The sequence below is a fragment of the Molossus molossus genome, unplaced genomic scaffold (assembly GCF_014108415.1).
Source record: "Molossus molossus isolate mMolMol1 unplaced genomic scaffold, mMolMol1.p scaffold_m16_p_7, whole genome shotgun sequence".
NCBI lineage: Eukaryota > Metazoa > Chordata > Mammalia > Chiroptera > Molossidae > Molossus > Molossus molossus.
The window spans coordinates 63,539,946-63,556,135 of NW_023425401.1; the positions used below are offsets into that span (position 1 = coordinate 63,539,946).

Below are 16,190 nucleotides of genomic sequence, written 5' to 3' on the forward strand. Positions count from 1 at the left end.
ACCGCTATTGAACCCGTGACTCTTTGGTCCACGGGCCAATGCTCTAACCGCTGAGCCAAACAGGCCAGGACTAAGTTACCATTTGTAAATCACTCAGAATCATGCCTGGCATACACTAGACACTAAAGAAATGTTAATGATGGTACAGTTGACCCTTGAACAACATGAGTTGGAACTGTGTGGGCCCACTTACATGCTAATTTTTTTCAATAAATATATAATCAGCCTTCTGTATTCAGGGGTTTCACATTTGCGGATTCAACCAACTGCAGATCAAACACAGTATTTTTGATGTGGAGGGCCCAAAGTTCTATGCTATTTTATAGAAGGGGCTTGAGCATTTACACATTTGGGTCTCTGCAGGGGGGGGTCTTGGAACCAGTTCCCCCAGGATACAGAGGGGTAACTGTAGTTAAGTTTTTGGGGTATCAAAAGTTCTATACAGGCCCCATCCATTGTGACTCAGTGACCAGAGTGGCGACCCATGCACCAAAAGGGTGCAGATTCGATTCCTGGTCAAGGGCACATACCTGGGTTACAGGTTCAATCTCTGGCTGGGGTCCAGTGCATGTGGAAGGCAACCAATTGATGTGTCTCTCTCACATGCACGTTTTTCTCTCTCTCTCTCTCTCCCCTTTCCTCCCACCCTCCCTTCCACTCTCTAAAAAAAAAAAAAAATCAATGGAAAAAATATCCTCAGGTGAGAGGATTAACGACACAACAACAACAAAAAAAATCAAGAAGAGTACTGTATAGGCATTCTAAAATTTTCAAAACTGATTACTTTCCTAGCTGTCTGAAACAGTTAATGAACTTCAATGGAAGTGAGTAATTCATTTTCTACTTAGATGCAAGATTAAATCTATCAACACATTACACAGAAATTGGAAATCCATGTTCAATGTTTAGTTACTGTTAAGTGTAAATAAACATTCCATAACCCACTGGAGGTAAAAGACTACATCACACCATTCACATAAAGTGCATCCTGAGTAAACTGGTTCAAAAGAAGCACAGACATCACCTGCCCCTGAAGCTGTGACAGTCACTGAGTTAAGTGAAGTTTGATATTCACTGTTGTGTACAGTCACTAAAGAAACCTAACCACGACAGATGCATATTAAGAAATCACTGCTCAGGTTAACTGTTCACATCTCCTAAAGGCAAGGACAAGGGGAGAGCAGTCAAACAGAAACCCGCACAGTCTGATAAAGGTGACTGCCAGTCCACTGGCCCTGGCTGGGGTCATTGTGTGAGATGGACACACAGAGCTATTTCCCAGAGGTACAAGCAGGATAGAAAGGCTCTATCACATCGGCCAAGCCAAATTTATAGAGACATTACATTACCTGACAGGATGATGAACCATTTATTTTATGGTGAGATTTGCCACCATTTCACCAATGCTCTAATTACACTGTCACACAGATACCCACTGCCTGTAATCCTGTCTCATGGCATAAGGAGGCCAGAAATCATTGTTTTATAAACAAATCCCAAGGTGGCCAGCATAATATCACCTTGCTAGGGTCAGCAGATAACCTTGAGATTTCCAATCCTAAACAATATAGTAACAGCATATGCATAAAATTAACTTTTGAAAAAATACTCTATTCCCACCCTGATGAGTGTGGCTCAGCGGTTAGAGGTTCCACCCAGGCACCACAGGGTCTTGGGTTCAACTCCCAGTCAATGGCACATATCTGGGTTGCAGGTTTGATCCCTGGCCTGTTGGGATGCACGCAGGAGGCAACCAATTGATGTGTCTCTCACATCGGGGGTGTGTGTGTGTGTGTCTCCCACCCCCTCCCTCCCACTCTCTGTAAAAATCAATGGAAAAACTATCTCTGGCTGAGGATTAACAACAACAACAACACAAAAATACTCTACTCCAAGAGCCTCCTCTTGGGGTGCAAAAAGGTGGGCAAAGATATAAGAGCACTCATGGTATTTGGTACCACAGTCCTACAGAAATCATCCCTACTTTCACTGAAGCCTTTTTCTGCACAGTTTTTAAAGGACATAGAAAACACCTCTCCTGCTTTACTCCCATGATAAAAGCAATGCAGAGAATCAAGGTATTCCCCCAAAGAAAATCTAGAACTGAGGGCCTAACAGCACCACTACCAAGACCACAGCAGAGAAGTGGGATTAGCTACTATCAGGTGAGGGGAAAGAAAATAGCTGTTCCTTGATCATTCTGTGATGTTGTAATTTATGCCATAATTATGTTCAATGGTAACAACTAAAGGAAGGTGCTTACTCCCAGGCACAGCTCAGTACACAAAAATGAATATAACTTTTTTTTTTATATCACAAATCAACTATAAGTCAAATAAAGGTGTCTGATCTATAATTAACCCCTAACCTGGATTCAGAGCATATGCCAAGTTTAATAATATAAATCACCCTGGCTGGTTTGGCTCAGTGGTTGGGGCATAGACCCGTGGACCAAAGAGTTGCGGGTTCGATTCCAGTCAAGTGTACATACCTAGGCTGCAGTGCAGTCCCCAGCCCTAGTTGGGGTCGTGCTGAAGTAAACTACTTGATGTCTGTCTGTCTCTCTCTGTTTCTCTCTCCCCCTCACCCTTCCTCCCTCTCACTCTACCTAATAATCAATGGAAAAACGTCCACAGGTGAGGATTTAAATAATAATAATAATAATTACAGAATACTGTTTGTGGTCAAACCTCCAATCTGAGTATTAACCCAAAGAGTTCACTCCAGTATTCTCACACCAATATTGAAAGGTGATGTGTTCCACTATGGAACAAAAGGACAAAAGAAGACAACTGTCATGCTCACCACATGCTGTAATTCTGGTCTGTCTTCCAATTCTTCCATGACCTTTTTAATCTATAGAAAAAAAGAAAATTTCAAACACAGAGTTATAAGGACACAAATGCAGGTGCAAAATTATCTGATAAACATGTTTTCTTCTTATCTATAATGGTCCCAGACACTCATCTGGTAACATATGTAAGAATAAGACACTCACTGCAATTTTATCTTCATTGTCCAAAAGCATGTCAACAGCTTTCTGGGAAAATAAACAAAAAAAATCCAGTCACTAAAATGTGCCATATAAAGAACACTGAGCACAATGTATTGCATATGCTGTCACAGTTAAAGAGAGAAGGCTTATTTTTCATACATAAGGAGGTCTTCAACTTTACAATCACCAGTAAGTGATATATTTATAAAAGAATGCGTTTTAGAATGGGCCTCAACCTGAGGTCTATGTGTTTTGCATACTCCTGAAATGGTATCTTGTTATAATTCACCAAATACAAAATATCTTGACTACACATATTATAGCCCCCTTGATGTCTCATATATCTTCACAAGTTATCATGTGACTCTCAGTAGTAACGAAGAGAATACTTTCTCAGTACCACAAAAATGAGCTTTCCTTCTGGACTTTAAATTTTCAGTTTTCTGAATAAGAACTGTGTTTTGTGAACCTCTTTATTTAAATCACTAGTGCCTGTCATTAGCTTTCTTTTTTTAAACTCTCACACACACCCAGTTTGTATCATTTCACAAGAGCCACTGTGAGCTGTGGAAGCTGGGTGCCATCATTACTCAAGCAATCTGCTATTCAAATATGTCTTAAAATAAAATAACACATCCCACTTGTCCTGGACCTAAGCAATATCTGAGACCAGTAGATACTTCACATGCTATATCTGTAAATGCCAAGAAATAAAATTACAATAAATAGATAAAAATAAAAGTTTATAAACTTTTAATTCTGGGACATACAATTAAGAGGTTTGAATGAACCAAAGCATATAGTTAATTTCTTTGTTTCTATAAATTACGTAAATTTTTTTACTATTTATTTCACATATAATTTCAAAAGTTCCACATCAAATTATGATTGCTTTTACAGAAAAATCATGTCAAATAAAGGATTTCTGAATGCCAGCATCTAAAATACCCAACATCTAGCAAGGATCTGAATGTTCTAAACATGATCAGCCTACAGCCAAGATATGTGATTTATTAACTACTCTAGTATTTGGATAGATAAACTTTGGAAGAGTAAAAATTAGTTATCAGTATTAAAATTTAAAAAATACATTACCTCAGAATCAAAATCCATTAATAAAACAATTTTATCCTTGATAGAGCTGAAAAGATTATGCTTGTGAATCAACTGGAAAACATCTTTATGTCTTAATGTTAAGTATATTTCCAGAGCATTGCCATAGTTTTTGTCATAGGTGTACCTGGTAATAAATTTTTTTTACATTAATGCTCATCAGTAAACACTTAAACACACCCATACTCATATACAAATCATGTTTTACAATATGAAATAATGAAAAACAAGTTTAGAGAAGAAAGTAAACTTTATTTGGAAAACTATGTGTTGGAACTTAACTATACATGACCAATAAATATTTCTTTCTCACAATCTTGTTTTACATCTCACCAAAATTTTAGAAAATTTATAATATTCAATACAAATTTTCTTTTATAGAAATTCTCAAAAATTTTTTTAATAGAAATCCATACACTAGACAAAAAAACTATGATGCAGAATGAGGAAAATGCTTATTTTAGCAGTAGAAAAATTAGTTCAAATTCTTATAAGCTGTATTCAGCTGATAAACAAAAGATATTCTTAAAAAGGTCTTTTTGTAAGGGAGCTGTATAAAATTTAAATGTTTTTCTGTTGAAACAATGTTTTTCACCCTGATTGGTTTGGCTCAGGTATTAGAGTGTCGGCCAGAGGACAAAAGAGTCACGGTTTCAATTTTGGACAAGGGCATGTACCTCAGTTGCAGTTCGATTCCTGGCCCTGATTGGGGTTGTGTGGGAGGCAACCAATCGGTGTGTCTCTCTCACATCGATGTTTCTCTCTCTTTCTCTCTCCCTCCCTTCAACTCTATCTGAAAATCAATGAAAAAATATCCTCAAGTGAGGATTAAAGAGACAAAAAGAGATAAACAATGTTTTTCACATGGCTTAATTCCCTAATCTGGCTCCTGAAAGCCAACTGAACTTAAACTGCATTGTGAGCACAGTTTTAGTACTACATAATTATTAATACTATTGATACTTTGCTAGTACTACAGAATCTAAGGGATATCTAGAACAATGTTTCCAGAAAAAATGATGAGGAGTCCAACTCGGAATGCCACAAACACAACTCCCTTAACTAGTCTTGGATTCTTGGCCATTTTGGTGTACCTTTCTTGGTCTTGGCAAAAGGTGTAAGATGGGCAAGGGAGTGGTCTGAGGTGGTGGGAGTGCCAAGGAGGAGCTGAAGCAGGCACAGACTTCCTGAGATTACCTGCAATTTGCTTGTTGTTTCACTAGACCAAAGCTCTTTGAGGGCATGAGTGTACCTTATCTATCTCTGTATCACAGGCATATAGCACAAAGCCTGGGCCACTGAAAGTACCCAATAAAGATGAAACACAATCTAGATTCCATTTACTGAACCCTGAGTCAATGCCAGGCACTGCACTTAGTTCTTGATTATGACAACTCACTTAAGTCTTAAAGCCATTCCATAAAAAATTGTTACCTGCGATCTTACAGATAAGGAGTCTGAGGTTTGAGAGACTAACTGCAGGTCCAAGTATGTTGGAATCCACAGCATCATGGGGATACCAATTTGCCTAAGAAATCTAAGACCTGGCACCCTTCCCTCCCAGAACCACTGCCTCTACCAAGTACTGCTGACTAGGATTCTTCTTTTCTGGGGAACAGATTACATTACAATTGCATTACAACTGCACACATTTTTCTTACCTCCTAATTGTTCACTGGAGATTTATGAAAGGCTTTCACTAACAGTGAATATAGAAAAATGGTATACAAGGCTCCCTCTTCTGTGTCCTCCCCATTCAGAATTTATCAGATCTAAAATATAAAAAGCTTCCCATATAGATTGATTTGGAAAAAGGAGATATAAATTATACTCACAATTCTGCCAGGGTTTGAAGTAAGGTTCTGTTCTGACTATCCTTCTTCAGGTGATCTCGAACTGCTTGAACTATTACCGAATTGTTGTACAGATCTCCAGGCCATTCTCGGACCAGGGTGGCAAAACCCTAACCAGGGCAGAAAAAATAAGAACACTCTTTAAATAGGAAAACAATATAAATAGTTTAAACAATGCCTAAAAGTATTTATGCAAATAGACAAAATAATTTTATGATGAAAACTTTGGTCCATAACATCAATTTTCAGACTGTGGTTTTGGGGGTGGGCAAGGTAGACAGAATTACTGCTCACTAATCTCCATTTATTACTCCTGGGAAGTAGGTGGTATCATCCACTTCTGTTCATATTTGATGAAATGCACTTGTAAGAAATGCCCTCTGGTCCTTCAAAAAAGCACCACTGCACAGAGAGAATGTACGTTTGACTTCCTTTGTCCTCATTCTGGACTAACTATAACATTTGGATGACACCTTTAACATCTTACAGATACTGTCCAAGTCAGCTACTCCCCAGCCCCACTCACGCACATCAGGTCTGGGCTGCGTAGCCAGCACAACTGCATGTGGCTGCTTCCACAGTGGAATCACCCCGCATTCTTCAACAAGTTACCATCTTTGTCCTCCTTCCACTCCTGGCTCTAAACCTACTTCTGTTTGGGAATTTGGGACTTTGGTTCAAGTCTTATCTCTCAGCTCTTACCCTGACTATCAAAGGATCTCAAATTTTGTGGTTCTGACAGAAAACTGATCGTCTGGATCCTATTTCTTGCCCATGACTGATTCTTGGCCCATATCCTGATTCCTCAGCACAGTAGAGCAGTTTACTTACTGATCCTTGACAACTTTTAGGAAAAAAATCTTATATGTATTCAAAAGACAGCAAACAGAAGTAAAAATCTTCATATTACTGAAAAAAATCATATTAAAATTAAAGAACTCAACCAATGCTTTAATAAACTATTTTGAATTTGTTTAAGTGATATTTAGAAATCAAAATAGTATGGTGCAATTTGCTTCCATAAAGTACTGGTATTTGGTAAGAAGAAATTCACAAAAGAATCAGGAATAGTCTCCATTAAAGTGCTACCCACCGTCTCCTAAAGTGACCCCCAGGAAGGACAGTAAGACACTAAAAAAACAGGCTACACATTTCCATTCAAACTGCAACTTTCCTACGTCTGCGCACAATTGCAGCCTGACTCCAGAGATTTGAGGAGGGGACTCCCTAAGTAAAGATATCCTTTATAAAATTATTGAATCAGAACATTAAAATATTCTCTAAAACAAATTCATAGTTTGGATATAATTTCTGTTCTCTTAAGATCGTTCAATTTGTAAGATAAAAACTCAAACGGTTCCCACCCGAATAACTGGCAGTTCTCAGCAGCCCTGATACCAGGAATAATACTGTTCAGAGAAAAGAGTTAGGCTCCATTTTGTCTCTCCCCTTTTCATGAAACAGCCTCTCAGTACTGCCAACTTATAATGGAAAATAAGATAAACTGACCGCTTATGTTGTGCGAGAAAAGCATGATGATTCTGCCCTGGCAGGTGTGGCTCCGTGGTTAAAGCATTGGTCCTCGAATCCAAGAGGGTCCTGCAGGAGGCAACCAATTGATGTATCTCTCTCACGTCAATGTTTCTTTATCTATTCTATTCTCTCTCTCTCTCTCTCTCTCTCCCTTCTTTTTCTCCCTTCCTCCCTCCCTCCCACTCTATCTTAAAAAATAAAAAATCAATGGAAAAATATCCTCTGGTGAGGATTTTTTAAAAAAGCATGATGATTCCAACATAAACTGCAATAAGTATTTATTATATGTCCTGTTAAACTTTTCCCCCTTAATGGGTTTCATACACCCTTGAATAAATATGCTAATAAATAGTGATGAAATTAACCCTGTGGCCATTATTAATTACAAGACCCAGTTATGACTGAGTTAGCAAAGTCAGAGAACATCTCAGTACCCCATACAGTAAGTAAAAAGTTAAAAATATTCATTAAATAAAATGTAATAGAAATGTCCCACTTCTAATATGCTTATATATTTTTCATTAATATTATAAAACAAAGCTTAACTGTTTAAAACAATTCTGCTAGGTTGTAAATTGATAAGCAAAGCAATATGCATTTCAGTAGAAACCCCATACAAAAAAGTCAGAAAGCGTTATCAACTCCAAGAAAATATTGTTATTTCATATCTTTTTAGGAAGAAAAGAATACTGAGAAGTCAATATTCCAGGGGTACAGTTGTTTTTAAATCTGACCCTTGGCGCTGTTTAGCAGCACAAAATTTTCATCTACATAATATGTGATAAAAAATCTTGCAACAGCCCTGGCCGGTTTGGCTCAGCGGTTAGAGCATCAGCCTGTGGTCCAGAGAGACCCGGGTTCGGTTCCTGCTAAGGGCACGTACCTCAGCTGCAGTTTGTCCCCAGCCCTGGTTGGGTTGTGTGGGTGGCAACCACTCGATGTGTCCCTTTCATGTCGATGTTTCTCTCTCTCTCTCTTCCTCCCACTCTATCTGAGCAAAAAATGGAAAAAATGTCCTTGAGGGAGGATAAAAAAAAAATCTTGCTACAGATCACTGCTCACTGACCAAATATGTGACAATTTAATTCAAAATGAAACATGAAACTGAGATTAGTGGAAGCTAAATATGAATCATTTATAAGAGCCTATGACAATAAAAAAATTATTTATAACCTTCTTAGTAGGGACCAGGGAGACACCCAAAACATGCAGAAAAAAAAAAAAAAATTTATAAGCTCTAAGTTTTTTCTTTCAGTCTCAGTCAAAAGTCTTCCACATGTGCCCTGACTGGGTGGCTCAGTTGGCTGCAGCATCATCCCATACAGCAAAAGGCTTCGGGTTCAATCCCTGGTAGGGGCATGCACAGGAGGCAACTAATATGTTTTTCTCTCTCTTTCTCCCTCCTTCCCTCCCTCCCTGAAATCAATAAAAACATATTCTTGGTTTAGGATAAAAAAATAAAAATAAAAAGTCTTCCAGATATAAGTCAAAGGATAACTCTGATGGTACAGAAATTAAGTTTCTTAAAAAAGTAAGAGTTGAATCATGTGAAAAAAAATTGTAACAATAAAATTGCTTTTTAATGGTTAAAATACTTTAATAAGAAGACAAATATAATAAGCTGCTGTATTTCTTAATAAAGTGCATATACTTTTTCATCATTTTCACTCATAATTCTATTTTGGGATAATGTACAAAGACAGAATATTTATGACAGCCTGAGTATACTGAGAACATACTGAAAATAAATAGAAATGCATTATAAGTCTTTATACACTGAAGAAACTTCTTCCAATAACTATGGACAATATTAGCCTCTCTTTAGATCTCAGAGAACATACTGCTCTGTCTCACTTATTTTCTGGTTGTTTAAAGTTTTTAAATATGGTCTCCCTGGTCAGTCTGCAAACACAATGAAGGCCAAGACTGTGTTTTTTTTTAAATTTCTGTAGCATCAAACTGACTACTCAGCCTAGTGCTAGAATATGGAAGGTTCAAAATAAAGGTATGTTGAATTGAACTGAAAAGTAAATAAATAGGAACCATAACCTACATTAGTTGGTATCTAGCATAAATGACAGAAACCATTACCATAAAATCTTCTGTACAGATCCAGAATGGAATAGATCCATGCTTTTAGAGAAGATTGGATTTTTATAATACATACTATTAAGAAGAGAAAATGAGGAAACACTGACTCCATTAGTAGTATGATTATTAAAGAAATATTTTGTTGAAGTTGAATTCATGCTACAGAACCTAATTTCTTCCTATAAGAATATAGGCTTATAAAAGCAAAGGGACTATCTACATAGGTCATACATGCATTGGGATGCTCTGATCCTACACATCCAAGATTACCTGGTTGACAGTAACTGACCAAACACTTGAGTTATCAGGGTAAGGGATCACTCTCTTAAAGGTCTCTTTAAAATGTAAAAATCATCTCAGAGTTGAAATAATGTCAACTGAATCAGTTATTGGTTAAAATGTATCTTAACAAGGTGTATAGTACTTGGTAGGAACTCAAAATCATGGGAGTTCCTTTCCTCATTCCCCCTCTAGTCTGACTGCCTCTTTCAATGTCTATATTAACCTTTTGCAAGCCACCTCACATTTTTATGGGAAAAGAAGAAAGTTGTAAATAAAGTCTTCCTTATCTTTAAAACCTAACACCAAAATAAGAAAGAAGGCAATGACAACCTGCACCATACTATGAAGCACAAAAAATGAAAACTTATCACTAGTTTAGGGCCCTGAACTTCCTAAGTACTGAAAATGGTGCCACTTTTATTACTCTGGAAATTGACCCAAAGCTAGAGAACATAGTACATCTCCTGGTTTATGGGTCCTCCTAGCACACCAGTCACCACTCTGGAAAAGAGCTTACCAGCCTTATCTAGAACCTGCCCACCAGAAATCTGATTCTTTCAGAAGGGAAACTAGGCTGAGTCTTAGTCACAATACTTCCTGGGTAGCTTTATTAGAGCATCCAGCATATTTTATAATGTATCTTTATATCAGGGTTTCTCAACCTCAGTACATCTGAAGACAGATCATTCTTTGTGGCAGGGGCCTGCCTATCTTGTGCATTGTGAGATGTTTAATAGCATTCCTACTAGCCTCTGCCCACTAAATAAGAGTGGCACAAACTCCCCTGCAGGACAAAACCAGCCAATGTCAAGAACCACTGGTGTACATGCTTGGGTGTGAGTCAGACTATGAGTGTTTGCTGAAGGATCATCGTTCTATTCACATTTGTACGCCTAGTACCTAGCATATTCCTGGAATGTAGTAGGCACTAAACAAACACTTTCTGAATAAGTCGGTATTAAGTAAAGAAACTTTAAAAATTATAATCCATATTGGGTGCATACAAACGACAAACTTCGATTATAATCCAGAAATACTATTTGTTCAATATATGGCCTTGGGTAAGTAATTTGATTTCTTTATTTCTCATATGTAAAACTGGATACTATTTATAGTGCTGCTGGAATATGAAATCAAATTTGCACATAAAAGTGCAATGTATAGTAGATAATCAATTTATGTACTGCCTTCCTCCTTAATCAATAAGCAAACAGATCCCTTTCCCCACCTACCCCTTCAATTTCTCTTTAATTCTCCTTTGGCAAACTTAGTTCTGAGTCTCACATGTTAGAAAGTTCTGATATCTTTAGGGGTATTAAAAACATCTGTAGCAGCTGCTCTTCTATTTATGAAATCCTCAAAATGACAGTCTTTTTTTCTATTAAGGCAGTAACTTTAAGAAATTCTCCAAAATTTACATGGATTAGAGATTTTCACCATCTACACAGACATTAGTTATCACTGGAGTGAGCTACCTCAGTTTCACCTACTACACACAAACTGCAAACCAGTTAACTTTAAACCAGTTGCTTCCTTATATTATTTTTCTAATTTTCTTAACATTTTTCATTGAAAACAAGCAAATATGATCATGCCTGAATGTCATACCTCATAATCACTTTCTAAAAACTCGTGTAAGATCATTTCATAGATGAGTGGTTTCAGAACTGGATCCCCTCTTGGTAAATAAGGACTGATAGCCTAGAAAAGGAAAAGGAAAAGGAAAATAGAAAAAAACTTTTATTTTTTTATTTTATTAAAAAAAATTTTTTTTTCTTTATTGATTTTAGAGAGGAGAGAGAGGGGGAGAGAGAGAGACATCGATGAGAGAGAACACTGACTGGCTGCCTCCTGCATGCCCCCCACTGGGGATTGGACCCACAACCTGGGCATGTGCCCCCGCCAGGAATCAAATTGGCGACCTCTTGGTTCATGAGTCGACGCTCAACCATTGAACCACAATGACTGGGCCAGAAAAAAACTTTTAACAAGTGGTAAAACAGCCCTGACCTAGCTCAGTGGTTAGAGCGACAGCCTGCGGACCAAAGGGTCCAAGGTCGCAGATTTGATACCCAGCTCCATTCTGGGCACGTGCAGTAGGCAACCAATTGACGTGTCTCTCTCACATCCATGTTTCTCTCTCCCCTTCCCTTCCACCCTATCTAAAAATCAATGGAAAAATACCCTTGGGCGAGGATTAACAACAACAAAAAACGTGGTAAATTTATGCAGAAAATTATGCTGAATTATGCAGAAAATATAGAAGCATATTTCCGGGTTTAAAATTTAAGGCAATGAAGTACTTTGAAAAATTATCATGGAAAAATTCAAATAAACTCTACTTTCTTATAAAACATTATACTTTTTAAAAAGTATCTATGAGAGATACATATGTTTTAATGTATCTATGAGAGATACAACAAAAATTGCCTGGGTTAACCTAAATCTTTCTCTGTTCTTTCTGAGGAATTAATGAAAATCTAAATAATAAGATGGAGAAGGTCACAGAGATTACAATAAAAGTAAACCTCTTAAGTAATCAATCAGCATAGGTCATTTATTCAACTTCCTTTCCTTCAACTGGGATATATCAACCTTTAAAAACTCACGATCATCTTTTGAAATTAGGGAAAAATATATCTTGTGTTCTTCAGCTATTTCAGTGCTGTGCCAAGTGTCAAATTTCCAAATTCTGTTAAATGACTATGCAGTGCACTATGTACCAACATCATCATTCCAAGGAACTCGGCCCCAGATGGAAGGTAGACAGATATCTGCAATATTGTGTGGGAAGTGGCATAGAGAGGGATTAACAAAGTGCTGTGGCAAATCTTGCACAGTGAAGCAAAGACCACAGAAGCCCAGGTCTGTTCAGGAAAAGAAAGAAAAGAAAGGGCATCCTGGAAGGGGCATCAGCATGAGCAAAGGTATAGAGTCATTAAAGCACACTCTGTATTCAGGGAGGTTACAGATGGGGAATGAGGTCACTGAAGGGAGATGAGACTGGAAAGGAAGGTGAGGTGGAGTCATGAAAGGAATTCAGATTTTATCTTGTGGGCAAGAGGGAAACAACAGATATTAGGGAAGTGAGAGCAGAACATTTATTTTTAGAACAGCTAATTCTGGATTAGGATTGCTGGTAGATCTATCAAGAGTTAAGGCAGCAGTACCAGAAGGGAAGAGAGAGATCTAATTGATACTGACAAGGTAAAACTGACAAGAACTGGAGATTAAATAGAATAAGGTGAGTTAGTTGTTCTCATCAAAAAAGTGGCTTTGAGCTATTAAGCATGAAAGAATGCATATAATGTGATGTCATAAAGACAGATTGAAAGGAGGAAGACCAAATATGGGAAGAAAATAGAGTCACATTAATTTGAGTGATCCTTATCAGCAATATATACAAGGAAAAATAGCCATCACACACTTCCATCATAGATAAGAAATTCAAAAGGGAGGTATTGGTTATGGAGCCATTTCGGTAAAATGGTCACAGGACTGGATAACACCCTCCCCCCACCCAGAAGCAGCCCTATTAACACAAGGAGAAGTGTCCTTGGGGGTTTCCCAGGGAAGAGAACACTTATGGGGCTGACTAGCTGCGTAACTGGGAACTTCTAAAAGAATATTCATAACACGAAGAAAGCAGTGAAAAGGCCCACACATATGTTAAACATTTTTTAAAAAAACAAATATAGGAATGAATATTTTATTGATTTGGATACTGTGTACCAAATTGGAAGATAAAAAAATGAAGTATCAAAATTATTTGTTAGAGCTACATAGTGAACCTTTTCCAACTATTTTTACAGTAAGTAAAATAGTATTTTAAAATACATTGATTTTAAGTAAACTTGAAAAAAAACCAAAACACTTATGTTTTATAATCTACTGAATGAGACTATACCTATTTTACCTATTTTCCACATTAATGAAAAAGAACCTGACCAGTCCTGGCCAGGTGGTTCAGTTGGTTGGAGCATTGTCCCATGCACCAAAAAAAAGGTTGCAGGTTCAATTCCCAGTGAGGGCACATACCTCAGTTGTGGGTTCAATCCCAGGTTGGGGCAGGGACAGGAGGCAACCAATTGATGTTTCTATCTCACATCGATGAGAGAAATATTGAGACACATCATTTGTTTGCCTCCCAAAGGAGACCTGACCAGGGATCGAAACTGCAACCCAGGTACATGTCCTTGACCAGGAATCAAACCCGTGGCCATCCAGCCATGCCGACCAGCGTGAGACTAACCTTGTTTTAATGTGCTTTGCTTTATAGCACTTCACCAATATTGCTCTCTCTCTCTTTTTTTAATACAAATTGAAGGTTTATAGCAACCCTGCATGGAGCAAGTCTATTGAAACCATTTTCCCTACAGTACAGTATAAACAACTTTTCTATGCACTGGGAAATAAATTCATGGGACTCACTTTATTGAGATATTTGCTTTATTGTGCTAGTCTGAAACCTAACCCACAATATATAAGGCATACCTATATTAATATGCTACATACAAAAATTAAGAGTTAAAAGTAACGTAAGGCTTACCTTAAGCTGTCCAATTTCTTTAAATCTATAAACTTCATACTCCCAGAGTGCTGCATTTTTCCCAAGAATTTTCTGGCATTTGCTGGCAGCAAAAACATCCCAGAAAGAAAGTTTAAGTAAAAAAATAGAGAGAGAACAAGTGGTCATTTCCCCTCATATTTTAGATAAATCTCTCAGAGTTTTGACAAATTTCAACATAAAGATATTACTGCTGCTCACTTGACTGTATATACAAGGTTAATAAAAATTAATACAAAATATTTATAAAAAGAGATGAATACCTTTCAGAAGACTACAATTAGGGGTTTTCCTGTTCTGAGTTTCCTTTTTATCCAGATGTGCAATACTGATCTGGGGAACTTTCTGGCCTTGATGAAATGTCATCATACCCAAAAGTGCCAATTTAAACAAGTTCTTGAATGGCTTTAAATAATGGACTACAGAATTAGACTTAAGAAAATTAGAATCCTATCATAGTATAGTATATAATCAAGGGAAGTATTCACATATGAATAAAACATTACTCAATTTGCACACCAAAGAAACATGTTTTCCTAAATCTCAGAGGAGGAAAAGTAGGCCTGAAGACCATGTTCAGGGTCAGCCAAGTACACAAAGTCCTACAGGTCACCACACAGCTGAAGGCAAAGCCACTCACATGACACATCCATATGACCACATGTCTGCTTTCTGCCCACCACAGACCCCTACAAACCAGGAGCTGGAGTCTGGTCACTTCCATTTATTTGTCACCCTCTTGTTGAGAGACAATTCTGCTTGAATTGCAAGCAGAAGCAGTGACCGTCTTTATTCTAGACTATCTTCATCTAAAGGATGCTTGTTGAGTGAAGAGCCCTGAAAATTAGAGGACCCAAATAGTGCTTCCCTCTAGAGCAGTGGTTCTCAACCTTCCTAATGCGGTGATCCTTTAACACCGTTCCTCATATTGTATGTGGACGTATCTGTATGTGGGCGAACCCGCCTGGAGATGGATAGAGGAGCGATGTCTCAGTTCTTAAGACCACTGAAAATATGTATTTTCCGATTGTCTTAGGCGACCCCTGTAAAAGGGTCGTTCGACCACCAAAGGGGTCACGACCCACAGGTTGAGAACCACTGCTCTATAACAAAGGGCAGGTTTGTTTTCTGTCCAGTATAATAAAAGTAACATCTTCCTCTGAAGCCAAGGGAAGGCAAGCTTACTGCCCATTATAAGAGAATCAGATACCTTAAGTTTAGAGTCCCTCTCCTGTAACACAACCCACTGCCTGTGTAGGATCACCTGGCCCTCTTTGTGTTGTGCTGTGAGAACTGGGGCTGCGGGATCTGGCACAAGTGCTGTTGTTTGGCTACTACTATTGCTGAGGCACCCCTGAAACTGTGCCAGGCTAACTTGTTAGCTTATAAAAAGAACAAAATCTCAGACTTCATGGTTTTTGACACCTTTCTCATTAAGTAATGAGAAAAATATCTGTCTGGTGAAAATGAGAGTAGGTAGGTAATTAATATATATCAATCCGTTCTGTGGTTAGAACCACTAATAATTAAAATTACCCGTTAGAAAGATTTTTAAAAGTCTACAGCTGCAGAAATTGGCTTATTTTTACTATTAACATTGATCTATTTATATTAACAAGTAAATGTCATTATTACCGTGCTGCTATGTCATACTCTCCTTTTTCCACCAGGTGGTTTATATATGCCAAGCCGATGTCCTAGAGAAAATTAAATAAAGGAATTTCATGATTAACTGGAACAATTGAAAAGCTGAGTC

The 16,190-nt window shown here is 37.7% G+C and overlaps 1 protein-coding gene across 14 annotated transcripts in view; it reads right to left on the reverse strand.

Moving 5' to 3' along the window:
- Positions 1-16,190, reverse strand: part of VPS41 (VPS41 subunit of HOPS complex) — a 240,507-nt gene that overhangs the window by 54,406 nt on the left and 169,911 nt on the right. For all 14 annotated transcript variants that reach the window (XM_036247664.1, XM_036247663.1, XM_036247674.1 and 11 more), the window contains 7 exons: positions 16,070-16,131; positions 14,417-14,498; positions 11,476-11,568; positions 5,944-6,071; positions 4,091-4,235; positions 2,999-3,040; positions 2,806-2,856 (listed from right to left, as the gene is read on the reverse strand). In XM_036247664.1, the coding sequence (XP_036103557.1) occupies positions 2,806-2,856; positions 2,999-3,040; positions 4,091-4,235; positions 5,944-6,071; positions 11,476-11,568; positions 14,417-14,498; positions 16,070-16,131 (603 nt within the window). The remainder of the gene's footprint in view (positions 1-2,805; positions 2,857-2,998; positions 3,041-4,090; positions 4,236-5,943; positions 6,072-11,475; positions 11,569-14,416; positions 14,499-16,069; positions 16,132-16,190) is intronic.